The 25392-nt window shown below is 45.3% G+C and overlaps 1 protein-coding gene across 1 annotated transcript in view; it reads right to left on the bottom strand.

Moving 5' to 3' along the window:
- fam20cb (FAM20C golgi associated secretory pathway kinase b) overlaps nucleotides 1-24507 on the bottom strand; it is a 51340-nt gene extending 26833 nt beyond the window's left edge. The window contains exons 1-3 of the mRNA XM_034570221.1: nucleotides 23149-24507; nucleotides 22722-22897; nucleotides 18977-19055 (exon numbers count right to left, since the gene is read on the bottom strand). Coding sequence (XP_034426112.1) covers nucleotides 18977-19055; nucleotides 22722-22897; nucleotides 23149-23657 — 764 coding nt within the window. The 5' untranslated portion in view covers nucleotides 23658-24507. The remainder of the gene's footprint in view (nucleotides 1-18976; nucleotides 19056-22721; nucleotides 22898-23148) is intronic.
- Between the last annotated feature and the right edge of the window lie 885 nt (nucleotides 24508-25392).

Raw genomic sequence — 25392 nt, 5'->3', positions numbered from 1 at the left:
GAATTTAAATTTAGTTTGAATTTAATAGTATCACACCGTAGACTACCACGCTGCTCTTTTATGACTCAAGTTCACAGACAACTCCACTGAGCGCAGACTCCTGCTCTGAACTGGGAGGATAACAGTTCGGCACATGATCAGGGTTTTTATGACAAACCACTGTGCTTGGGGACGTGCATATGGCAAATTGGAAATGTAATTATCCAAACGTTTCAAGGAGCCAGAGCCTTGATAAAGGCAGAGCTAATCTCATTGGCTGAGATTAGCATCGGTGGGCAGAGCTGCTGCACCACAGCTGTCGAGCTGATAAATTACATCCCGAACCGAAACTGAGAAATAACAATAATCAAAGAAATTTTAAAAATGTTAATAGTTTACATTAGTGCGTGACATGGTAATTGTGAACAATTATCTGAGTCAAGGAGGTTATGTTTTTGCCCCGTTCATTTGTTGGTATATTGGTTGGTTTATTTGTTTGACAGCAGGATTACGCAAAAAGTGTTTTTAGTGTAAGGATGGGACGTGTGCCAAGAAGGAATCCATTAAATGTTGCACTGATTTGGACAAAGGGGCAGAGCCAGGACTTACCTTCACATTTTCACCAATTTCCTTGTGAACAACACATTAAATGTAGGAAAATTGTGAAAAATGTCCACTGCGATATTCTAGAGCTCATGGTAACAAACAGTATCCTGTTTTGTCCAGTCCAAATTAAAATTGTGAAATTTGTAAAGTTGCTAGTTTGGTTCACATAGCCTTATGAGCTGGCCTTAGAAAACTCACTTTTTACTTTTTACCATCCTCTCTCTTAAGGCACAGTCAAAGATTTTATTATGGAGACAGCAGACACATGAATTCGGCAGAAACATGTCTTGTCTCGTCCATTTAATTCATATGCACAAAGGTGCACCATGGAAACTCATTCAAAACTGGGCACACACTTTCACAAAAACAAACTGCTGTCCAGACTCAACACAATGTGAGCATTCATTTTACTCCACCTCCAGTTTCTCCAGCTTTTAAAGCAAGTTGTACCACTGGCTGTCACACCTACGTGTGGCTTTACGTCCATATGGAGTTTCACACTATACATCTCTCCTGCTCCCAGCAGCCGACAACACTAACAACCTCCAGCCAACAGCAGCACAGCGAGCCCTCTGACTTAGACGGCAGATCAAGGACAGAGATGAGAGCAAAGATTGTGTAATCTCCCCAGCAACTAATCATTATCCAGACATACGGATGAGAGTTGTGTGCTTGGAGGTATGCAGTGACTGAATATTGTAACTCCCCGGAGCCTTTGTGTGTGTGTGTGTGTGTGCTCCAAATGGCACAGTAAGTATGGCCTGGCTGCATGTAGATGCCATCAGATTGCCTCTGATTGAGGCTGAAGTCATCCCTCTCCTCTTCTTGTGTTTCATGTTGGCTACATTAGTGACAGGAGAGTAATCAAAGCTGCCATTAATGCCCGGCCATTTCCTCTGCCCTTGTCATGCAGGCCCACGGGGCAGGACCAAGCTAAAGTACAGAGTGGAGGGGGCTAAAACCACCAAGCTAATGGATTTTCCTCATTTCCTGTGGCTTTGGACTTGAAAGAGAGTTAAAAAAAAAAATCACAAAGATGCTGGTGAGGGTGAGAGTACTGATTTGTAAAGAGAGATAATTTGGAGACAAAAAAGTTGCTATCTTTGAATCAGCATAAGCTGGAGTTGGAAATGATTAATGCAGCAGATCGGGCCATCTCAGATCATGGCTGACTGGTTTTTAATGTGGGAGCCTGAGTTAAGAACCACAGAGGTTGTAATGTGCGGCTGCTAAATAATTAAATCTTCTCTCGACACGTTTCTATCACGGATGGCTGGTAAATGTACAGCACCACAGGTAAAACTCTATAACGCACATACACCAAGGCCGAACCATCCTGCACATGATTGTCTAGTTCTTATAGTAGAAATATGAAATAAAAAAGGAAGTGGTCCTATGAACTCAACAATTTATTGATCTGATATGAATGCTGCCATCTAGCACATTTGGAGAATGTGCAGTAGCTTTTGAGAATGAAGCTACGGTAGCGAGTGCCTGCAGATACACATGCTCGGCCAATCGTGAGTCAGTCTCAGCTGTCAATCATGATGTTTCCCCCTCGATTTTATCGCATCAAATTACTAACTAAAACCAAACTTACCCGCAAAAATAAACACTTGAACAAACATCAGTGTGTTAAGAACTAACAAATGACAAAACAAAAATTATCGAGATTTCTTTTTTTTCAACTTTTCAAGTTTGGGGTTTGGCCCTTGTCCCATTTTCTAACATGGAGGAGGTGGAATTTATGACCTTTACTGCAACCAGCCACTAGATGGCGATCAAGATGCTTTCGCTTTACGTTTGACGAGCCATCATGTCGTCCATCTTTACCTATAGTCTAGAGGTCTTCCTATGCTGTAGGTTCAGTCCCCATCCCCCATCCAGTGTGGTGGAAATTCATTAATATATAATATTATCTGCTCTGTATCAAGAAAAACTAAACAAAATCAGCCATCAAAAACATCTTGTATTGCCTCTAATCCTCAGAGATATTTTGTTTTGTCTTACCTCTAAACCGAACCAGGCCCTAAGCATCTTTATGCTCAGCTAAGCTAATTGTATTGTGGCTGTATCTTGAGATTTATGACAGAGTCGGGGAAGAGTTGGGTGGCCTGGGTGTTGGGCGCACGAGCGTAGGCGTAAATGCCCATGTGGCTCGACTCATGTACTTCCCCTCCTGTCTCTCCCGACATATCCTGTCTGTCTGCGCGGTTCTGATATAGATATTCGTGTCTAGAGACCTGGTGATTATATTTCCCAAATGAACAATTCCTATTCTTACAGAAACTGTTGTATTGTTGCTAAAATAAAACATCCACAAATACAAAGTCGTGCATTTTTTATGATATATTCACTAACCTGATTAGAGGAAGTATAATATGTCAAACAAGTGGGGATGTTGAACTTATAAAATGTCATTAGGACGAAAGCGCTTGTTCCCCCCTCATATTCACCTGTAGTGCCTCGCCTCATTCACAACGACTGACAATGAGAACGGAGCGGCGCTGAATTAGACGTGAGAAGATAAACCATTCATACATGCGTATAACACCCCATTAAATCCAGTGGAAGTGTCCCATTCTGCCAGGCAGCGCCTCATCCGTCTGCCCACCCTGTCGCTCTCTGTCTGTCTCTGTCTCTGCGTCACCCGGCTCACTACAAAACAACCAAGGTGCCTTTTTTTTCAATCCTGTGGCTGCTGTGCGCAATTTCATTTAACTGGGCCTCAACTTGAGAGCTACTTTAATCGACTCTAACTTAAAATTACCCTTCACCACTGCACATTAAGCCTGTGTCTTGTCTCTGAACATGGGCTGCGAAACTATGAGAGCAATTAGCAATGTAACCCCCCCCCAAATTCTTTCATGTCTGGATTGAAATTTATTGCTGAGACAATTAGTGTAATTACGCTGTTTGCCGCCTGGCTTAGAAGGCAGTTGCATGCCACTGGAACAGGACCCAACTTGTGCGCTTCTGTGTGACTTCAGTCTAGACTCACACGTTGTTGCAAATGAAGGAACACAGACGTAAAATGGGCCCGGATGTGATTTGGCAACGTGGTGAGTGACCGGCCAGCGTGGATGATTCATGACACTCAAATCTCCACGGATTACAGTTCACAGCTCACAGCTAAAGTAATACACACGTGACAAAGAGCAAAGGCGAGGAGTGTTACAGCAGGTTTTTCTACTGGTGCTGCTGGAGGAAACCACTGAGTGGCAGCGGATGAGCACTCGCTCTACAGCTGCTTTCACACACGCACTGAACAGAGGGATCTGTATGTGAGAACGCAAATGTCCGAGTCAGTTGCTCTGGACTTTCTCTGGAGTTTACCTGCCCATGTGAGAATACAGCAGGATAATATCTGGAGAATTCCCTGTGCGTGAGGGGGGCGTGTAAATTACATTTCGTACACGTGACTGATGTAAAACGAATGTAAAAAGACAGAGAATACAAATATCTCTGAATGAAAAGGAGGTGTCCCACACATAGATGCTGCTGAAGATATCAAATTGGAGAGACACAGAGATTCAAGAGTTTTTGACAAACATGTGGAAGGCAAAGGAGTTCATGTCTAAAAACTGCTTATGTGAGACGACTGACTGATGAGAGTCAAACAAGTGGGTTAGCGGAGAGAGAGGGTAAAAGACAGAGAAAATTATTTTTAAAAAAACGTGTGGTGAAAAGACCAAAAAAACAGGAATCAAGTGATTTCAGGACACTTTTATAAAAAGCAGCAGATGAGAGACAGGGGAGGACAAACATCAAGGTCTGGTGAGCTGTGAGCGACTGCAGCCACGGCCTGTGGCGTCCTGAAATCCCAGGGCAGTGTCTGGTAAATTGGTGGGTGGGGTACATGGTGGCTGTTGATAAGCAGATAGAAAATAAGGCCGTGCACCTATAAATACACTATAAATACACACATGGAAACCCTGTAGCCATGGGACTAGCATGGCAAGGGTGCAGCGGGAGTGAGGTAAAGCTCCACACTGGAAACACAGTGAAAAAGAGGCCGACGGGTGGATAGAGGCAGAAGGAGGGAAAGAGGAACAAACATTGAGGTGGCCAGGAAAAATTTAAAAGCAAAACATTCACCAGCACACGTGATCAGATATCAGTAACAGCATGAGTCACTTCTGTTACATAAGAGCAGTAAATGAAGGTAAAGGGTGTATCTTTCCCCTCCAACCTCAGAGGAGCCATCCTCTTTTTTTATTGCACCACCATTATAACCTCACAAATATAGGTGGAGGCCAAATGGATGGACGCCGCTGGAAAGTACAATACAAAACGGACCTTGTTAAGCTTTTATGTGGCCTGTCTGGGAGGCTTTATGAGCAGGGAAAAACAAGTTTTGCGAGAAGAGGAACAATAAATGTCAGATTCAGATTTTCCAGGGATGTGAGGGAAGAAAGAAACTCACAGGAGAGGAGAGGAGAGAAGAGGAGAGGAGAGGAGGGGAGGGACAGTGTGTTGCACAGCGAGCCTGCATCTCTCGGCTGAATTCCTCATATCATATCCGGAGAAAATGAGAAGATGAGGGTCTTGTAAGGAGCGAGTGAGTGCTGCGCTCTCCTCTCGCTTTCTATTCTCACAAGACCAAGGGATTGAGATGTGTGGCTGGGGGTAAGACGGGGTGATGGTGAAAAGGAGTGACGGAGGGTAGAGAAAAGGGACAGAGGGAAACAGGAAATGGCCAACGGAGGGTTACAAGAGAGGTGAGCGGGGAAATAAAACAGAAGGGAGGAAGATGAAGAATGAGGGGGGAGAAGAAAGGAGAGATAAAAGGTGCTGATAAAAGGAACTGATGTGGGATACTTTATATGGGCTCATACTCGCAGATTTATCCTACCAAAGATATGAAAGCGCTAATTAGCCTGTGAACATGGAAATTCTATTAGTGAGGGATCTATTCACTATCAGCAAGGTCAGGAGGAGTAATCACACTGATCAAATGCCTGTTGCAGTGTACACACGGGCATGTCAGTAGTGTTTCAAGTAGGGCTGGGTGAAAAATTATAGCAAAGATTTCACGTGAATGTCACATGAATCATTCATTTAAGTTTAAAGACCGATTCTTGCCAGTGACGGTTCTGGTTTTAAACTCTTCTTTAAGAGCTGAGAATGACAAAAAACAGCAAAACATTGTACAAGTCAATTATGTGTTATACCTCCTCCCTGTGCTCACACAATGCATGAGCTTTATATCGCATTATTGGGCCATTTTTAAAATTGATATTGATCAAAATTATGTTGCGATTATTATTGACTTCGCTGTATTGCCAAGTCCTATAAACTGGGGTTGGTAATTTCATTTGGATTGAATGTTAATTACAATCCTGCGAGGGCAGTATACAAAGGACGTTTTTTGTCCTTTGTATATTGATGGCTGTCAGCATCAGTGACATGCAGTAAAATGTCTTTGCCAAGAAACTGCAAGTAAAGAGGGAGAAAAGTGCAGCGGCGACCCGGCCATCGACAAGTTGCTGTTTTCCATCAAGAGAACGAAGCAGCAAATCCAACTGTAACATTCCAGTGTCTCTTCTGCTGTGCGAAAAAAAACTGTTTGAATGCAGCGAGCGGCAGTAACTAACCCTGTACCCCCCCACCCCCCCAACACAAGATCTGTGTAATATTTAATATGTGTTTTTATTCAGAAGTCTGTTGCACTTAACTGCAGCTCCTCCATTTCTGCTCTGCAGAATGAAGGGGTGGGGGGGGGTATATTGGCCGAGAGCTCAGACAAACTGCTTTTAATGTCTCCTTAAATGGTACGACAGATGTGAAAGCCCCTCTTCAGTCTGTCTGATAAATTATGAGGTGCACTCTTATATTCAGGGTGGTGCGTGCTGCATGTTTAAGCGCGCCGCGTGCTTGAGCTGTTCATGAGCGTGGAATTAGGGGGAGGACGTGGGGAAATAAAGGTGTACCGCACTCGGGGCTACGACTTCAGCGGATCATTACCCTGAATGACGAGGCAGCCACGCCCCCCCGCTCTGGAGATAGCTCGTGCTTGGACAAGAACTGAGACTCCAAAGCTCATATTTGAATAAGCGCTGGACAAACAGCCCAAATGCTCCCCGCTCTCCTCCCTCCCCTGCTCCCCCACCCACCCCATGCTGACTTAACTGAACACACAGGGACAGCATCGCAGTTGGGAGGGAAGTGCGCTCTCCCAGCACACTAATCCGTGCCATTTTGCCAAGCTGCTTTCTCCTTGCTGGGCCCAACAATGCTGAAGTCACTTCTCCTCCCTCTCTCTTTTTTTTTTTTTTGTGCAAACAACAACAAATCATAATCCCTTGGTGAGCCCAACCGTATGGTCGTTTCTTTATCCTTTCTTTATCCACACTCCACTGACATTAATAATCTGTGGGGCTGGGGAGATGCTATATGACGGCCAAAACACACACACAAAAAGCATTCAAATAATATTGGTGTCACTTTGTACGTTTTTTTTTAAAGCTGCAACTGGCTCTGATGTTGATGTTGAGTGTTTTGCAAGTTTATGTGACAATATCTTTGTAAAAATAATGAGGAAATCTATATTATACTGTATTGTCCTAGATGATTAATTGCGCAACATTCAAAGCTGCACTAATCTATTTAGATATTTTACTAATAATTTCATAAATAATGATTAGAAAGGTCTCGCTTGCTGTTACAAACCCATAATTATTATCTAACATATTTGTCTCATGTGTTGGTATGGGGACCAAAAAAAGACGCTGCTAACTTTCTCATTTGGAGCCAGAGTCTCTGCAGTAGCGATCAGGTGATGGAGCTGTGGTAGCGTGGTCCCAACGATACATGCGCTCGACCAGTTGCAAGTAAACCAAACTTAAAAGTAGTACAGAGATTTGACGCATACTTTTTAGCACGGCCCACGTCCCATCCACTAACATGGATGAGGTGGGACCTATACTGCGGTCTGCCAGCAGGGGGTGCTCGAGAAGCTTCAGGCTTCACTTTTGGGGAGCTGTCATGTCGTCCATCTTTATACACAGCCTGCAGTTTACAGATTGTCGTGCTGCCCCCCAGTGGCCAAACATCAGTGGAAACAACTTTAATAAGTGTTTGCACACATGAAAAATATCTTAATTGCGACAATGTCAAAAAAATAAGTGATTCACAATGAAAGAATATGTTTATTTTACACTCTTGAGTAATCTATTTTGTTACAGTGAGAATAAAACACAGCATCGCTGTGTTTGATGTCATTTCTGTCACACCGCATAACAGTTGCTCTTTAAGTCAATTATAATCTGTTACTTAATGTTTTTGTTTCAGCAGTGAGTACATTTGCATTCCGTGCCAATAGAGCACATTAAAATGCTGCAATAAGAAATAGCCAACGCAGTCTGAGTATATTATTGTGCCACTTAAGCAGCACAACCCCAGTGAAACAAATTACATGCTGTCATCGTTTAAAAATTATGTGAATTTCTAAGACAACCGGTGCTGTTTGAGTGCAGAGCCTCACTCTGGTGCAGCACATCCCAACCTTTTTCCACTCATGTGAGGCAGCAGTTCATGTTGAGACTTGGCCGTTATGGGTGGCTTTTTAATCTCCCCATCTGAGGTTGGTTGCCTCAGTTGTTTTGACTATCCAACATCCTCTTTTTCCAGCGAGGAGGACGTCACTGGTCAGGCTCGGGGGGGGGGGGGGGGGGGGACATTGAATTGTAAGAGCAGAGCTTTCTACTTTAATCAAGCTCATGAAGCATTCGTCCAGTGTGGAACAGATGCTGTTTAATCCGCATCTATACCATAACCAGAGTGCTGACAGCTGTGGTTCACACAACCTCTTTCCCTCCGTAACCCCAGTCGCCTCTCTGCTGTTTGCTAATTACATATCACAACATGCCCTCATAATGCCACGTTCCGGAATGCCTCCCTGAGCGGGCCGACTCTTTGGGGGGGAAGAGGGAGCCTAATTAGACCAAGTGTCCGTCTGTTGGAAAGGGAGAGGTGGAGGGTGAGTTGAAGAAATGAGATAAATGCAGTAAAGAAACGCCCAAAGACCTCGCAGTGCTATAATTAAACCTGACAATCAGGAATGTTGGAGAGCGACGGGTGAACATGGTGTTTTACCTCCTGCTTCATTACAGTCTAATGATCCCCCCAAGGTGTTTTCCCTGACACTAACTGCAGCTTATAAAAGGGATCACTTTCTGCCGTGGGGACAGTTGAGAAGAGAGCGGGAGCTTTAATGGCGAGTGAAGGTAAAGACAGAAAGAAAGGAGGAGGATCACGGGAGGAAACTTCAGCTCTGCAGACCAGACCCGAAGTGCCACCGAACTATAAAAGCACTTGATACTTCAGTAAAACTAAAGCGGCGTCTCTTTGTGGCAGCGAAACAAATTCAGTGTCTTTTACATGAACCACAGAGCACAGCTGTTTCCCCAGGACTTCGCTCTTACTTGAAAAAGCACTGACTTCTTGAAGGTATATGTTTGCACCATGCAGTGCACTCCTGCTTCACTGCTAAATCAAATCACATTGTCCCACTGAACTCTGGACATTTTCCTGAAATTTTCTAGAGCGACTGCATATGAGAATGCAAATTTTCCGGAGCTTTTCACACAGGCCCCTGAGCAAAATGTCAGGAAAATGTTAGCGAGAGCCCATGAGAGAATAAAGCAGCGTGTTGATGAAGTTTCAAACAAACGACGGACGCAAAACTGGAGGAATAACAAATATTTCAAGATGAAAAAGCGGTGCCATACCAGTAGAAGAGGCTGGCAAGGATGTCAACTTAGAAAGACAACAAGACTTGACAAGTTTTGACGATAAAGGCTGATGTTGGTGTCAATCTTCAGTAAAAGAGAAAAACCTACAACAACAACAAATACATGATCTACCCTGGCGTCCTGAAAGTACTGGAAATGTCCCTGTCCCCGTGTCTGACCCTGACCCATCTCCTGCTGCGTTGTTCATATGTGTTTGGACTCAAATCTCTGTATATTTTCTGTTGAGTTCATGTCTGAAAACAGCTCCGGATTATTGAAAATAGTGGGACCTTCACCCCGAACCTGTTTGGAGCAATATTTTTGGCCTGAACTTTAAGACTCAAATAACCAGACATAGACCAGTGAAAATGTTTCTTCCAAGAGAAGTGCTGGGCTGTTTTTAAGAAGTGAAAAGTGAAAATGTAGGCCAGCTGCAGGGAGCAACCCAGAAAACGCGAGGTTTGAATGGTACACGAAGACGGATGTTGACATCTGATAGCCGGCAGCTGAGCAAAACAAACAGCCGTCGGGGCTCTGTTATTTCTTCACATGCTCCTAAACTGGTATAAACAGCTCAGCAAGTAAATGGGTCCATGCTTTTTGGCCAAATGTTAAAGGGGCTGCGGTTGGATTTATTTAGATTCGCCCTGCTGCCAAAAATGTCTAACCTCGTAAGATGACAGGTTTCCAAAACGCCGTCCAGCAAACCGGAGCATTGTGAGTCAGTGTGAGTTTTGTTTACAAGACCTGGTTTGTTTGTGTTATGCATCGTGAGAGTGAATGACCGACAAGTAAGAATGTAATGAAGCTGCCAAAAAAAAGACGGCGCGCGGTGTGATCACGCAGCGAAATGTGTGAAAAGCTTCATATATTTCCCGTAATGCTCATTTTTGGCCTCGTGGATATTTTGCATGTAAAGCAGCTGGTGATTCCACTTAACTGGAGTGGGTGATAATAAACACGGGGACACGTGACACCGTCCCGCTCTCCCTTTGTTCATTGACGCTGAGAAGACATAAAAGGCTCATTTCCAGTTATGAAACACCCTCCGCGCCTCGTCTCTCTTCAATGAGGACGGCAGCCCCGATGATTCAATGTCTGCGGTGATTGTCACATCATCTGTCGAGGTGCACTGTGTCCAGGCAGAGACTAGAGCGTGCCTTTGACTGACGGCTCCTCCGAGGCAAAGAGACAAGATGACAGATGGTATCAAAGCCCACGTTCCCAAAGAAACACAGAGCTGGATCAGGTTTTTCTGAAATGTTGACGGGCGAGTAATTAAGCTTCTTTTTTTTATTATTTCTGAGAAACAATGAAGGAGTCTATCTATGACGACCCGGGAACGACTTGCCTGTGAGACTGCACGCATCTGAATTGCACGCATGTGTGTGCAAGTGTGTGTGAAGCTCTGGCATTCGCTCGGGCGCATACACACAAGCGTGCACACACACACACACACACACACACAGATGGCAGAGGAATTTAGCCGAGGCTTTGATATGCAGATTGGATTCTGGCTCTGTCATTTCTGCTGGCTGCAACACTGTGTTATCGTTCCTCCAACACAACATTAGAGCTGATAACATTTACCTGAAGGGGGCAGTTGACTGATAGTATCGTCAAGACATTTCTGCTCCTGGAAAGGCCCGAGCGAGCAGTATCATATGCACGGGCACATGAGCACAAACACACGTACACACTCACACACACACACTCACACACACAAATACACATAGATCAGCATGCAAAAACAAAAAATATCACCACTTTCTGTCTCCTAGGCAACTGCAGTATGAATGCCGTGACAGTTTGGAGTGCCGCGTGTCGAAAGTCGTGAGAGGTTGCTCGCACACTCGCACACACATGCACGCTGAGATCTCACTTGCAGCGACAGCAGTGCAGCGCTGGGAAGTCCTGAGATGAATGGATGCTGATGTGGAGGGGGTTTTTTTTCAAAAGCAGAAAAAAGTCTCAAGGAAATAGAAAGGAGAGAAGTCGATGCCGGCATCTTACAGACATGTCAAACTTAATGATTATGCTAATCAACTACACTGATTAAAAATGGCACCGAGCGTTAGAATACATTCCTGGGGAAAACATCACTGGCTTACTAATATCTACATTCTACATAAATCATGATGGCTGATTACTGGGGATGGCAGAACGCCAACAATACATTAACAGATTATTACAGTGAGCTCCTTCCTTATGTGGAGCTTTGTTTTCTTTTCTATTCCCACTGGACCATAGATTAGTTGCATAAGCTTCTGTCACTAAGTGCTCATAGCATGTTTTTCCTATAGCATAGTGCGCCATAGGTCTGCACCGCTTGCTGTCCATTACCACGACAACTTCAGACCCCATATTAAGAGATTATAATCAGGGTGAGTCAGTTTAGCCTTTATTTTCAATTACTAAATAGTCCATCTGCAGTAAGAAAAATACAGGAAGCTAACGGGAGATATTTTTGTCCTGTAAAACCATGGATTGAGAGAATTATGTTTTTCATCTATAAGAGTTTTGTTATGTAGCGATGTAAGAGCCCATCAGCAATCATCTGAATTAGCCTCTGGGGGCAATGGCCAATATTTTGGGGCTTAGTGGATTATCTGGGAAAAGACTTGAGTTTGCCGCACAAGAAACAGTCATACTTTTTATAGGAGTTTTAGGTCCAGACAACATTTTTGGCTAATTTCTATTCACAGCTATCTGCATATGAACGCAGTTCAACTGAAAAGCTGATGCATTTCGGTCAATGTGTTTCCACCGTGCTCTCCACATGGACTGTTTACGTGCAGGCAACCAAAGCTTGCTCAGACGTGATTGGTCGAACTAGAAACGCAAACCAGGAAGCCCTTGTCCCCCGCCTCCTGAGTCTGCGTATTCACATGCATAATCTGTTTATGGAAATACAATAACCATTGCTGTGAACTAGCAGTGCAATGCAAATGCAAACGCTTTTCATAGGAACTGTATAAGTCCACGTTCAGGGCCCTGACCTTTTTGGTAGCAGACAACCTTTTACAATATAGACCATCTCGAGAGAATCAAAATGTGCAGGGTTAACAATGTTCCATAATGTGAGTCCAGCCCAATTTAAATCTGTCTACTTCTCCAAGGTTTCCCTGACACGGCTGTCATTTCAGCATCCCCTAGCAACAGTGCTCTGCAAGTGCACACCTCTCTTCTTTTCACCTATTTATCCGCGATGAATAGAGGTGTTCTTAGCTTGGTATCCAGCCTCAGTCAAAAGTGCTGATAGTATTATATGATGGAGGTTCGGTAGCATGTGGGTGGATTTCACCACTTTTTTTTAAAATCTTCATTTCTCTCTGTACATGCTGGGAACAGCCAGGCCAGCACACGCTGTATTGGGTGAAAACAGTGCAGATGTGCTCTACATGATCCCTGGTGCACCAGCAGTGTGTCACAGTCTCTGCAGAGAAGACAGTAAGGGGGTCAGATTACCAGGCCTGAGGGCTCCATTTGATTATATGTTTCACTCTGCTGCACACGGAAATATATGTTCAGCTATTGCAAATCTCATCTTTACTACATGTGATGACTGATGTGTGTGTGTGTGCATGTACCCGCTTGCACTCATGCGCTTGTGTGAGCAGTTCTTTTAAACTGAGCACTTGAACACAAATATGCCGTAAACACTTTAATTTCTGCGTCGGCACAAACTGTAGGGCAGACAATAATACCCCGGTGAAACAATTATAGCGCAGGGGAAACAGCCAGAACATTAAGCAGAGAGCTACGCTGCTAAATCACACGTCTCACAGTGGCTGTAATTTTAGATTAATTATTCAACTGGTTCTTCCAGCGAGCAGGAGCCAGGTGGTGGTGCAGAAAAGAACCGAACAGAGACGTTTCCTGAGGTCAGTAAATGCTTTTTACAAGCGATTATAATATTCGGCTATTATTCACAGTTCCTGGGTTTGAGAAGCGGAGCACGTGCACGCTGCGTTGTATTATGCAGTCAACGTAAACACGCCTTTTGATTAAGAGAAACTGGACTGTGATAGTTGGAGGATTGCCGAGAGTTGACGTGTCCCAGTTCTTTTTCAATACATTCTGAATATTACGTTAATTTGTGCACATAGGGGTGTAATGTGAGCACGCATAAAAACAGCTTATATTAGATGTAAACTTTCCTTGAATTAAAAGCATGTAATCCATGCAAATGCATTGACTGTGGATTTCACTGATGTGCTACCTACTTTAATGCCGCAAGCGTGTACAGTATAGATTGTAATTACTATACGAACTGCACATGTCCACGTGATAGTGTTATAAGGCTTTATGCCACGGTTCACTGCGGCCGCTGATGTGTGTGTTGCATTATTTCCAGGTACGTGGGCCGGCAGCGTGAGGGTTAACGTGGTGCCGTGGCCCTCAGCTCTGCCACTGTGCTGTTGTGAATGTCCTGTATTTTCCAAACAGAGACACACTCATCATCTGCGCTCTGAATGACTTGTCCTGAGGCGGTTCATCCCTTTATTTTCTGACTCAAAGTCGCAGCACAGGCACAGAAGACCTTGTGAATACAACATCACACAGTAAACAAGCACAGAATGCAGACAAGCTGACAACCGACATACCAACCCAGCAAAATATATATATAAAGAATGACGGGGAAAACAGAGGCCCCGTCCACAGAGAGGTTAGTATTTTTGACGTCCATTTTGCCTGGCAACATACAGGAACAAGGGCTGGATTGTCCTTTTCTCATCAGTCTCCCAGTGTTTATTGTTTGCCTCGTTCAAAGGCAAATTTAGACAAGGATAATAAGGCTTTTTGTTAAGACATGCCCACCCTGGCTTCACACAAAGCTCCCTCAATCTTATTCTTTCACCTCCCACAGCTGAAGCCGCTTAATGAAACGGCATCAACACTTATATGCAGCCAATTTCCCACTCATATTTCACATTTAATACAGACATTTTCTCCAGGCTGTTATTTGCGCTCCCGTCAATATGTTATTGACACAAACGATGTGACATTATGTGCCTCCCGTCTCTTGTCTCCCCGATGTGTCAATCAAAAATTACTCAGGGACCCGACGCGGCACCGATATGGATCGCTCGGAGGGGAGGGGCAGCGGAAAGAGCAGATATCTAATTTGTGAAACGCTCCCATGTGACTGAACCAAGAGTCGTCTGATTGACAAGCGATACAATTAAGCAGAAGCAAGAAGAAACGGAAGACCATCATTATATCAATCATCGCGCCTTCCCTTCGTCGATCATCCGCGCTCGTCAGCTAATGGGCTTTGTGTGCTCGGAGACTAATTTCACTGCAAATGTTACAATCATGCTTCTCCAGCTCAGAGCGGCACAAAGCCATAACGGCAGGAAGAGACAAAGACGGACGGAAAAAGTAAAAGATTGTTTTCACAACCAAGACACTCAGGTTCAAAGTGCTCAGCAAGTACAATACTACAGCTGGGACTCAAACATACCGTACAGCGGCTCTATATCTGCAGGTGATTGTAACAAAGGTCCCTAGTTGTCCTTAAGTTTTTATATGTGCACCTCTTTATTTGCACTAAAAGGAACATGGACATTTCTGACAGCAATAGGTGCACTATATATATATATATGTGGTATTATTTGAACTTGAGGGTAAGCTTTTGAAGGTACAAAATGTCTTGTTGCTGGAGTGGTCCTCCCAGAGGGACTGTACCTTTTCAAAGGGAACACTTTCTTTCTTCAGGGCTACAGAGCGCTGCTATGGGCTACCACTCCACCTTGTAGTGCTTCTTTTTTAATTGGTGATGGCCACAGTTGTGACTCTTTTTTGCTACATAGCATCCAGTTAGCCAATGTGAGTTAAAACTGAGGGGGACTTTCAGCACGATCAATCCAAGATCAAACATTGTGCACTGGCAGTAGTGTTAAGCTTCATTAGCAGCACACAAGGCTTTAGAGTTTCACCTTTCAGGCAACACTGGATTCTGCCTTATCTCTATCTCATACATAACCAGACAGGGACAACTAGGGGCACTACTCGACTCACACTGAACAACATTTACAAGAACAACAAGAGTATTTCTTGACTACTTATTCCTGTTTTATGCCTCCGAGTCGGCGAGAGCTGTGGCCGGAAGCATCACGCTTTTAAGTTAAGGTAATATCTTAATGTTTGACACAAACATTCTCTTGGCCTGACAGAACTGATTCGATTTTGGTGGTCCAAGGTCAAGGTCCCTGTGACCCCATAAATCACATTTGGCTGTGACTTAGGAACTTTCCTTCCTTTTATGGCTTCACTACAGATATAACATGAGTTTGGACAGACATGGATTTAAACTGTGACTTCACTGATTGGTGGAGACATACATATAAATAATCATGAGGCAGTAATTCTAGTTCAGTGTTTAAAGAGATAATCTATCTTCTGCCTGTTCATATCCAAATGCACGCAGATGACATGGTCATTTCATTACACGCTGATTCAGAAGAAAAAGCCGCATCTTCACAAGCTGAGCCCCTGTACCTTGACTTCCACAGGCGTATATTTGAAGACCATGTTTTTAACGCACACACATGTTTAGAAAATGGCCCAAACTTGACAGTGCAAAGCGTTTGTTAATGGGAATAAAAGAATAAATTATGGAAATGCTGCAATTCAGTCCCGGCCATAAGCATAACAGGATGCAGAGGATGACGAAGATGATAATTGTGCTTAGTCATCAAACTGGGTATTATTCAGGATATAATGTTTTTCAACTGTCTGCTTATGCAACACAGGGCTGGGACTCAACTGGGATTTTTGGGCCCATCCCAGTAAGTCTCTCTGATCTCACATGGACTGTAGTCTTCAGAAACGTTGCCCAACAGGCCTTGAGTTAGATTAGACCTGTTAAGACTGTGTTTATTCCATGTCTGGAAAAGTGAACCGCAGACAGCAGTTCAATGGGCTGATTCATCTATGTTACATCATAGTGGACAGGTATTGTGAGCCATTTTGTGGTGTCTCAATAGAGCAGAAGCTGATTAAATCTCCTATACATCATGCTAAGGTGTGTGAGGCTTTGCAGACACATAAAGAGGAACCACGCCATCACTAAACAACATCACTGACTGTAGTATCTGAGTATCACTCTCTCTTCTTCTCTCTCTCTCTGAGAGGTAGAGCAAAAGAAAGAAGAGAGAATACCTGAAGAATCGATAGGGCAAGCCTGTTAATGGATTTCTTCATCTGTGCTGTTCAGTAAAGACCTTGCGCGAGAGAAAAACAAACAGACAGAGTTGCAGAGAGCGAGGTTGAATGATGGAGAGTACTAAGAACGTGAAAGAGACAGCGGGGCCGATAACCAGGTAGAGCGGAGGAGCGAGAGTCCAGGTTTCCACAGATATGGAAGGTTGGAGGGTCGATGGTTAGCCAGACACCGCATGCATGCCTCCCTGCCTGCCTCCCCCTCGCTGCCTGATTGCCTGGCACACATTTGCATTAGAGTTGAGAGGAGCCGAGCAGAAGAGCACAGCCGGAGAAGTCTTTGATCTCTCAGCCTCTGTCTCTTTGATGCACCATGCAGAAACACACCAGCAGATTTGGCAACGAGGGGATGATGTTGGGTGTTAAGTGTGTGTGCGTGTGTGTGCGTGTGTGTGTGTGTGTGCGTGTGTGTGTGTGTGTGTGTGTGTGTGTGCGTGTGTGCGTGTGTGCGTGTGTGTGTGTGTGGGTGCGTGTGTGTGTGTGTGTGCGTGCGTGGGTGCATGCGTACAGGTGTGTGTGATCTCTGCAATGATGTATATAGCTGGAATGACAATGAATGTGCAAATCTGTCAAGACCTTGATTAGAGTCCAAATGAACACACACACACACACACACACACACACACACACACACACACACACACACACACACACACACACACACACACACACACACACACACACACACACACACACACACACACACACACACACACACACACACACACACACACACACACACGCCAGCATGGGTTGCCCTACTTTGTTAAAGTCAAGTGCATTCAAGCAACAGGGAATGAGAAAGCCCCCCCACTCGCTCTTGCTGTTTTTTGGGATTATCAAACATCACGGCGGCTCTGACAACCACAACTGTCAAGCAACAGATTTACATCCAAACCCATCACCCCATGCTTTTCTCAGAAAATGTCATTTCGCATTTCCGTCTGGGTTCAAATTCGAGGCAGTGCACCGAGATAATCTGTGGATTTTGACTCTGTGCGTGTATTGACAACACTCTCCGCCTGAGTCTCCTCGTCTGTCTCTCTTCCTTCCCCCTCGCCATCTCCTCCGGTCCTTGGCCTCTCACCTCTCCTCCCTCCTCCCTCGCACTGCAGACCTCCCCTCTTTCCAATCTTTAACCCTCCTCTCGCCTCGTTCTCATCTCTCCTCTTCCTCGGCCTGTCAGCATGATTTCAGGCTTGTTGCGTCTGGCCTGACTTAGTGTGGTACGATTGAAGCGGTAATTACACCAGTCTCTAAATAGCCTTTCCTCCCACTGAAAACCTCACTACCTATCATCCACAGGCTTAACCCCGCTCTCCATGCCTACATGCAGGGGCCAGACAACAGCCTGTGTAGAAAACCATTAACCCACAATTAAATTACAATCACCATAACAAAGGACGGGTGACATTTAAATCCACCAATCGAGAAGGGATTAGAAGCAAAGAGCACTCCTCTTGGGATGTCTTATCTTCTAAATATGACAGCGTGGATAAAGAACAAGTGAATTAATCAAATATTTCACAGTATCTACCGGGGTATTTTTTACCACTGGGGAGACTTATCTCCTCTACCAGTTAAGCCAATATGTATTACAAGGTGCGCAGGGGTAGGCTTAGGTAGAACAGGAACGTGTTGTTTTCACCGCTCTTCACCTCTTTATGTGAGACATTCATGATATGCTTTAGTTCACTGGTTGGATGTTCTTATATCACAATTATAAAGAGCTAGATGCCTGTAGCAACAACATTTGGAGGTAATCCATCCAATGAAAGTTCAATTCAGAACCACAAACTCATTGTGATTTGTGTTAAGAGCATCACAGGCTGTAGGATCAGCCAAATCAGGTGCTGACTACAAGGCTGTGACATTTAGCTGACAAGAAGTTTTAACCTCAAAACACTGAAAATTGATCAGATGAATCAGTCATAAAAGGAAAGTCGCCGGAGCCCGAGGGCCGGCGACCTCCAACGGGGCGACTGAAGGATGTGATGTGTCACCTGAAAGCACCGCGAGGTGAAATGCCTGTTTAACGTTTGGCTCTGACACAGCAGAACGGTGTCAGGCCGTCAGTCTGATATCATGATTGTGCTGAAATGAAAGCAATTTGATATAGCCAGAGAGGAGAATGAGGAAATGAGATTGATGTTGTGTGGAGAATGAGTAGTTGGTGGGATGCGAGAAAGGAAGTCAGTCGAAGGCTGCATGGTTGGAGTTTTATGCTGAAATGGCACACAAGGTTTAACGCGATGCAAAAGAGATTGCCTTTTGTTTAAAGAGGGCGAACCCGACACAGGCACCCTGCCTGGTGGAGCAGGCGAGAAGTGAGGGCAGTTTAACCCGAGGAAAACGCTGCTCGAGGAAACTATCACTTAACACATGTGAAGCATAAAATGCATTTTTTGCTGAAGAGCAAAATAACTTACTTCATAGGTTTGAACAGAGCCTGGCCGTAGTTCTGGAAGGTCATGATGAGCTTCAGCTGAGTGCCTCCAGACTTCATCGCTGTCGGAGTCAAACAGATAAGACTGTTATTAACAATATATACAATGCATTTACTGTTAGTGCAAAACTTCACATAGCTCGTAAACTAACAGTGACTGATAAAAATGGTTCCACTGGAGATGAGTTTTAGTTTCACAAAGGTTTGGACGCTAGGTATTACCTAGTAGCTGGTTAGCCAATCTGACCTTTGACATTCATAACAATCATACGACATTTTATCTCAGTAATTAAAAAACACTTCCTGAATTATATCAATAAACTAATAAATAAAACAAGCAGCTGCCGTCCCTTTTTTCTACCAGTGATTTGTTTGCCCGCTCAGGTTTGGAGTTCAGTTAATCTGGAACTGTAGCTCTGTCCAACACAAAAAATCTAACGCAACTTCACTCTAAAACAAATTAACAAGATACACAGAAATTACACGGAAATGAATAGCTATACAATATCAGAAAACAATAAAAATGTAACCTTCACAAATTCTCTAAACCCAATGTGAATGTGTTCTGAAGTTGTGTGTTGATTCTAACCAGCAAGCCGAGATGGGCCACCGATGCGGGGGCGCGATTTCTCCCAGTGCTGCTACTGGTCAGTCTGACTGTAATGTCAATATGTTTGTGTGTGAGAGCGAGTGAGCAACAAAGACCAATGTACAGCAGCTCTGAAATGAATCAACGGCTCAAAATGCAAGGTTAGTGTTAAAAAAAAAGTATCATTATGAAAGTGTGGCAGGGCAAATATAGAATGTGTGTTCATAGTATAAACAATGCGCACGCAGGGTATGCAGCGACCCCCCATTGATTCCTTTCATAACAACTTAATGATTCATTATTAGTGTGGCTCCATCTATTTCTAGAAAATACCCACTTAAGCTGGAATCAAAGCAAAACAAACACCGTGAGCCGGCTAACACTAATCTGCTCGCAGGCTTCCATAGTTTCGTTGAATGAAATATTGACTGACACTGACATGTCAAGGCACACCTGATGCCTAGACAATCGATTTCCCTTTGCCCGGTTAAATGAAGCGCACTGTTGTGAATGTGAGCTTGTGTGTGTGTGTGCATAGATGCGTGTTTGTCCATATGTCTGTATTTGTGTGTGCTTGCAGTCTGAAAAGACCGAGTACTGATGTCACAGTGTTTGTTTGATGGGAAGGGAAACAGAGAGGGTGAAGGACAGCGAGTGCTCGACCGTCGCTCTCTGTTCCTCCGCTGTTTACTCTCTCTGTGTGAATTCTCTGGGGCGCCGATGTCTCACTCTCTCTCGCTCTCTCTCGCTCTCTGTCTTTTTGTGTTTCTAATCATCCCTCTGTCCTTCATGTTGCGTCCCTTTTTGAACATACTAATGCCGTCTAAAGGCACTCGCGGGACTGCATGGGCTCAGTGCCGGGGCGAGGACTACACAGAGCTAAAACAATCTGCGCCTGTTATTTCTTCAACTGATCGATTGGAAACGGCGTTTCGGTGGCCTTTTGCCAAAGAACGACCCTCTCGATCAATTCTCTCATTTATTTTCTACATATGGGAATCACGGGGACAAGCCAAATGTTTACAGAGAAAAAAATTACAAGAGGAAAGGATCAATGTCCGCCTGCCCTCACCTGCTGGGGACTGTGTTCACGGGGAGGTTTAGAGACGTTTCAAATAAAAGGGTCATTTAAATTTACTCGATAGGAACTCATGCATGTGGAGCGGCAGTTCAAAGATCATGAAAATTAATGTATCATTTTAACCTCCACTCACAGTAAGCAAAACATTTGTTCAAATCTTACGTGCCTATCATATCTGCTGCCGCGGCTGCTGCACACTATGTCTCCATTGATGAACATTGGTCAAAAGAGGTTTTAGTACAAAATACATCCAAGCAGTCCTATCCTTAAGTTTAGATAATAACTGACTGCTGTTGGCTTCTATTGGTATTCTGCCCCAGGCCTGTGTTAAGGCTCTGTAATTACTGAGCCACCATGTATTTAGCTGGCTAGAGACGCTGCAGAGCTGCTTCCTCTACCCACCGAGGCCGACAGACGAGGGAGCAAATCTGGGAAAAACAGAGAAGTTCTTGAGCAGAAAGGACAGAAAAAGAAAGGGAGAAAGTCTTTGTCGAAGTGACCAAGGCAGCACAGGTAGTTCTACAAACAGTTAATCCTGCTCCCCCCGATAAGTATTTAATCTTTGCTACGGGCCAGTAACAGTTTTGTCATTGGCAGATAAATCTGAAATCTGCAATCACTTTTTACAGAGAGTGCCAGATGCGAGACCTTGAGTCGACAAGCACTCTTGGAATGTGGGAGCTGGACGGAGCCAAAAAGGAAGACAATCTCCCCAGAGAGAGAAAAAAAAGCAGAAATAGATTCCATATAAACGCCCCAGGGTGGATTATTGCCGTCGTCAGGTATCCACCTGCACTTGCAGCAAAGGCTTTGTGGCGTTTTCTGTCGAAAGCTAGATTTGCTGTGCGCTTGTCAATTCAAATAAAAGTCCCCGAATTTGATATGAATCAAACCCCAATGTACAGTAGCTGTGTGATTTGCATTGAGAACAAGGTGTTATCTACAGCTTGATGCATTCTGCAGCGGCACCTCTTATTCCTGCAGACTCGTTCGGCAGGAGTGTGCAGGCTGATCAGAGTCAGCGCTGTCGTACGATAGCCTGCAGCTGACTTCCATCTTCGTGCATTCTTGCGTGTTGTGGTTAGGCGAGTGTTTATATCATCTGTGTCTGTGGCGGAGAGGAACACACTTGTCCATCACTGAGCAGGCTTTCCTGTCCCTCTGGACTCGTAGACTGTGTTCCTGCATGTTACGTGCAAATATTCCTCTTTGGCTTACTCTTAAACTGACGCTCAGTGCTGCCAAATTGGACTGTTTTCCACCGACCTGGGCTGCGTCTTATTCGAATGAGCAGGCTCCTTCTCCTCTCCAGGTATTACCACTGAGGCTAACAGGGCACTTAGTTAAATAGCTTCAATTCCTTTTTACATAGTCATTCGATTACTAAATCGTTGCTGTGTAACAGAAACCTTTTAAAAGTCTCATGCCTGCTCTCGCAAATGATGACCATTTTACATTTAAGACACTATTTTATTCCTGTAACCGTGGTTTTGGTTACTTCTATTCAGCCTCACGCTGTAACATGGAGGGTGTGAAGGACTAAATGCCTTTTTTAGCACCACCGAACAAACCTAATAAAGTCTGTTTATTGAAGTCTAAAAACAGATATTTGTGACCCACTTGAGATGTTTAAAAACATGAAGTTGAAAGTCTTTTTTTCTATAGAAATATTTAAGATTGTTCTACTCTGAGATCCGATTGGGCAACTTGGCATCAAGTCAAATCTGGCAACTTTGTTGACGTCCTTTCTCGTACTTTGACCTCTCTTCTGTCCCCTAATGACTGTACAGCCAATATGGCCCAGGTTCAATCCGTGAGCAAAACTAATGTCTGTGTGCGTCTGCAGGCAAGTGATCTGTCCGAGTGTCATTGCAAAGTATCTACGATCATCTTTAAAGCTCAACACACCTTAAGGTTAGGTTTGATTTGAGTGTGACCAAAAGACGTGTGTAAGTTTGACCCTCCATCTGTGCACCCAAACTCTCCTGTTGGCGGCTGCTGCTGCTGCCGCCATTGAGTCACCCCATCTGTTGTTTTGTTCTTTTGCTCATGACTCACCCACACTGGTGATCCTCTGGGTGACCAGGTCCTTCAGGAGGGCATCGATGACCGGGTTGTGTCTGGAGTACAGCTCGTATCGATTAATCCCAATGTGGAAGCGGAGCCAGTTAGGGTAGGACTCTGCTGTCAGCTCCCCTGTGGGGCTAAACTCATCTACGTTGCCTTCAGTATTCCTGGATGAGAAGAGGAGGAGTGAGATAAGAAAGAATGGGGGGGGGGGGGGGGGGGGGGGGGGGAGAAAAAGAAAGAGAGGATTTTCAGGTTTTTGTGTAAAGAGTGACAGGTGTTGTCAGCACATAAACACAGACTAATGTGATTGGGCAGAGCTGTAAGCCCTCTCATGTGATGTTTGGCTTTTTAGACAAATTATAAAATGTTTAATCGTGGGTGAGAGGCTGGCTGGGAAATGCTTCAGGTTTTTTACCATGCCTGATCCTCTGCTGCTTTGGGGTCAAATCTGATGTCCGTGTTGACGTTGAACAGCGTGTCCTCGTCTGTCAGAGGCGGCAGGGCTCTTTTATATAAGGGGTGCTCATAGAGAGCCAGCAACCTTGAACCCTTCACCGGCATGTTCTTGGCCGCGTCCTGGATGAACTGTCTCTTCCTGTCACCGCGCAGCCCGTGGAGCTCCAGCCGCCGGAGAGCCTGCGTTTTGTCGCCCGTGACCGGGATCTTCTCCAGGGAGTGGGAGGACACGTTGGAGCTGGGCTCGTTGCTGAAGTCCTGGAGGATCCGCAGGGTGTGCTTGTTGGGCCAGCCCTGCTGCTTCCCCCAGCTCTGGGGCTCCTCGCTCGGCGTGTGGGAGCAGGAGCAGCCGCTGTTGCCGTGCCTCTCCAGCTTTGGTAGCAAGTCTATCATTATGTGCATGGAGCATGCGATGAGGAACACCATGAGGATCAGAACCCGGAATTTGCGCAGGAGGATCATCTTCATGGTCTCCCGTTTGAGCAGATGTGAGTACTTACTGCAAATGATCAGCACGCAGATGAACAGGCTGACTACATCGCTGATGATGTTGATTAGACTGGACGCCAATCTAATGAAATATACATTAAACACGTAGGAGCCATCTTCACTTGCCGTCTTGAGTGGAGGATTCAGTGTTCAGCCTTTGGATCTTCAACATCCGAGTTGTGCTCAGTGCGCGCGCGTGTCCGGGCGCTGGTTCAGGAGCGCAAAAACCACCCGCGAGTGTCCAGGTAGAGCAGGTCGAGTGGGTTCACACCAGCGCTGGATTGGCGCAAACCACATTCTTCTCAAACAGCCGCTCCCGTCGACCACCGGATATTGTGCAGAACAAGTGAGTACGGTCCGAAACCAGCTGAGGAAATGGATCCATTAAACGCGTGTGTCCGGGAGGTCCGACTGCGCGCAGAGGTCTCACCGTCCAGCCCCGATCCCGAGAGGGGGAGCGCGGCGGCAGCAGCAGCGCACCAGCTGGGACGTGGGATAGAATTGTACGGGGAGTGCAGCTCTTCGCAATAAACTGTTTTTTAGGGAAAGTCCCCGCAAAGTAGCCGACGTGTGCGCTCTCATCCACCTCGGCGATCCTCGGCGGGATGCGTAATTCTGTCACATCTGGCCGCAGCTAATCACCCGACGCGAGCCAGCGGGATGAGAAAGCGCACATCGGGTAACAGGAGACAGGAATCCTCCCCGCGGGGCCAGGCAGCCTCCAGGAGTGCAGCGGTGTGAGAGAACAGCACCTCTTGTAGCATGTGTGGATCTGGGTGGGTGTGTTAAATACGACGGCGCAGTCGGGACTAGATCCTGCCTTTGCGCAGCGTCACCGTGCGCACATTGGCTGAGGGGGGGAGAGGGAGAGAGAGAGACACTGCGACCATGTGAAGCGCATAACCGCTCGTCTGTGCTCATCTCGGACTGAAATCCTCCCCTGCACATCCCGGCCGCGCAAGAAGAGGGCGTCTTTTCACCGGCCAACATTTTTCAGTCTGGCTCACACGCAGCATCAACGCCGTGTGGTGGGTTTTTTTCTTTCCTTCATCTGCTGGAATCCCTCTGAAACGTCTCCTCCGGGACGACAGTCGATCCATCGATGATACATTAGACAGGCCTATTAGAGCGCTCATCAGTCTGAGGATCCAGTTCCATCCTGCGCCGCTGCCACTCAGCAGCAATTACATCTTCAATAATGTTTAAAGGGCTGCATGAAATGAAAACCACAAAGCGCCTTTCAGCACTGAGCTCTTCGTGTAGCAGGGAAATAAGCTGACCTTTCATGCTGCTCTCCAGCTGACCTCTAACCTATATGGAGCTCATGCAAGCACACAGATTACCATGAAAGCCAAACACAGCCATCTCCAACATGCAGCCAGGGGAGGGAGGCTTCTTTTTGACTGCTAATTGGCACAGCATCATGCCTGCAGCCACGCTTCTTAGTGGATGTTAATAGGCAGCAGATACAGGGAATAAACTTCTTATGTTTCATAGCATATGGGACATGCATGAGTGATTGTCATCCTGTCTGTGATTACAGTGGGGGCAGTTTCCAGTCAACGCCGGTCGAGATGCACAAATGAGCACAAGGAACAGGACATATCAGGTGTTTTATACCTGCTGGTTTGGATCACATGGTACCAAATGCTGAGTTGCATGCCCTCTTCACAGTGAGACGTGTCTTACAGGTCATCTTGTCCTATCTTTGGAC

This window comes from Hippoglossus hippoglossus, chromosome 19 (assembly GCF_009819705.1).
Source record: "Hippoglossus hippoglossus isolate fHipHip1 chromosome 19, fHipHip1.pri, whole genome shotgun sequence".
Taxonomy (NCBI): domain Eukaryota; kingdom Metazoa; phylum Chordata; class Actinopteri; order Pleuronectiformes; family Pleuronectidae; genus Hippoglossus; species Hippoglossus hippoglossus.
Note: the sequence above shows the minus strand (reverse complement) of the source record. Positions and strands in the feature narration are given on the sequence as shown.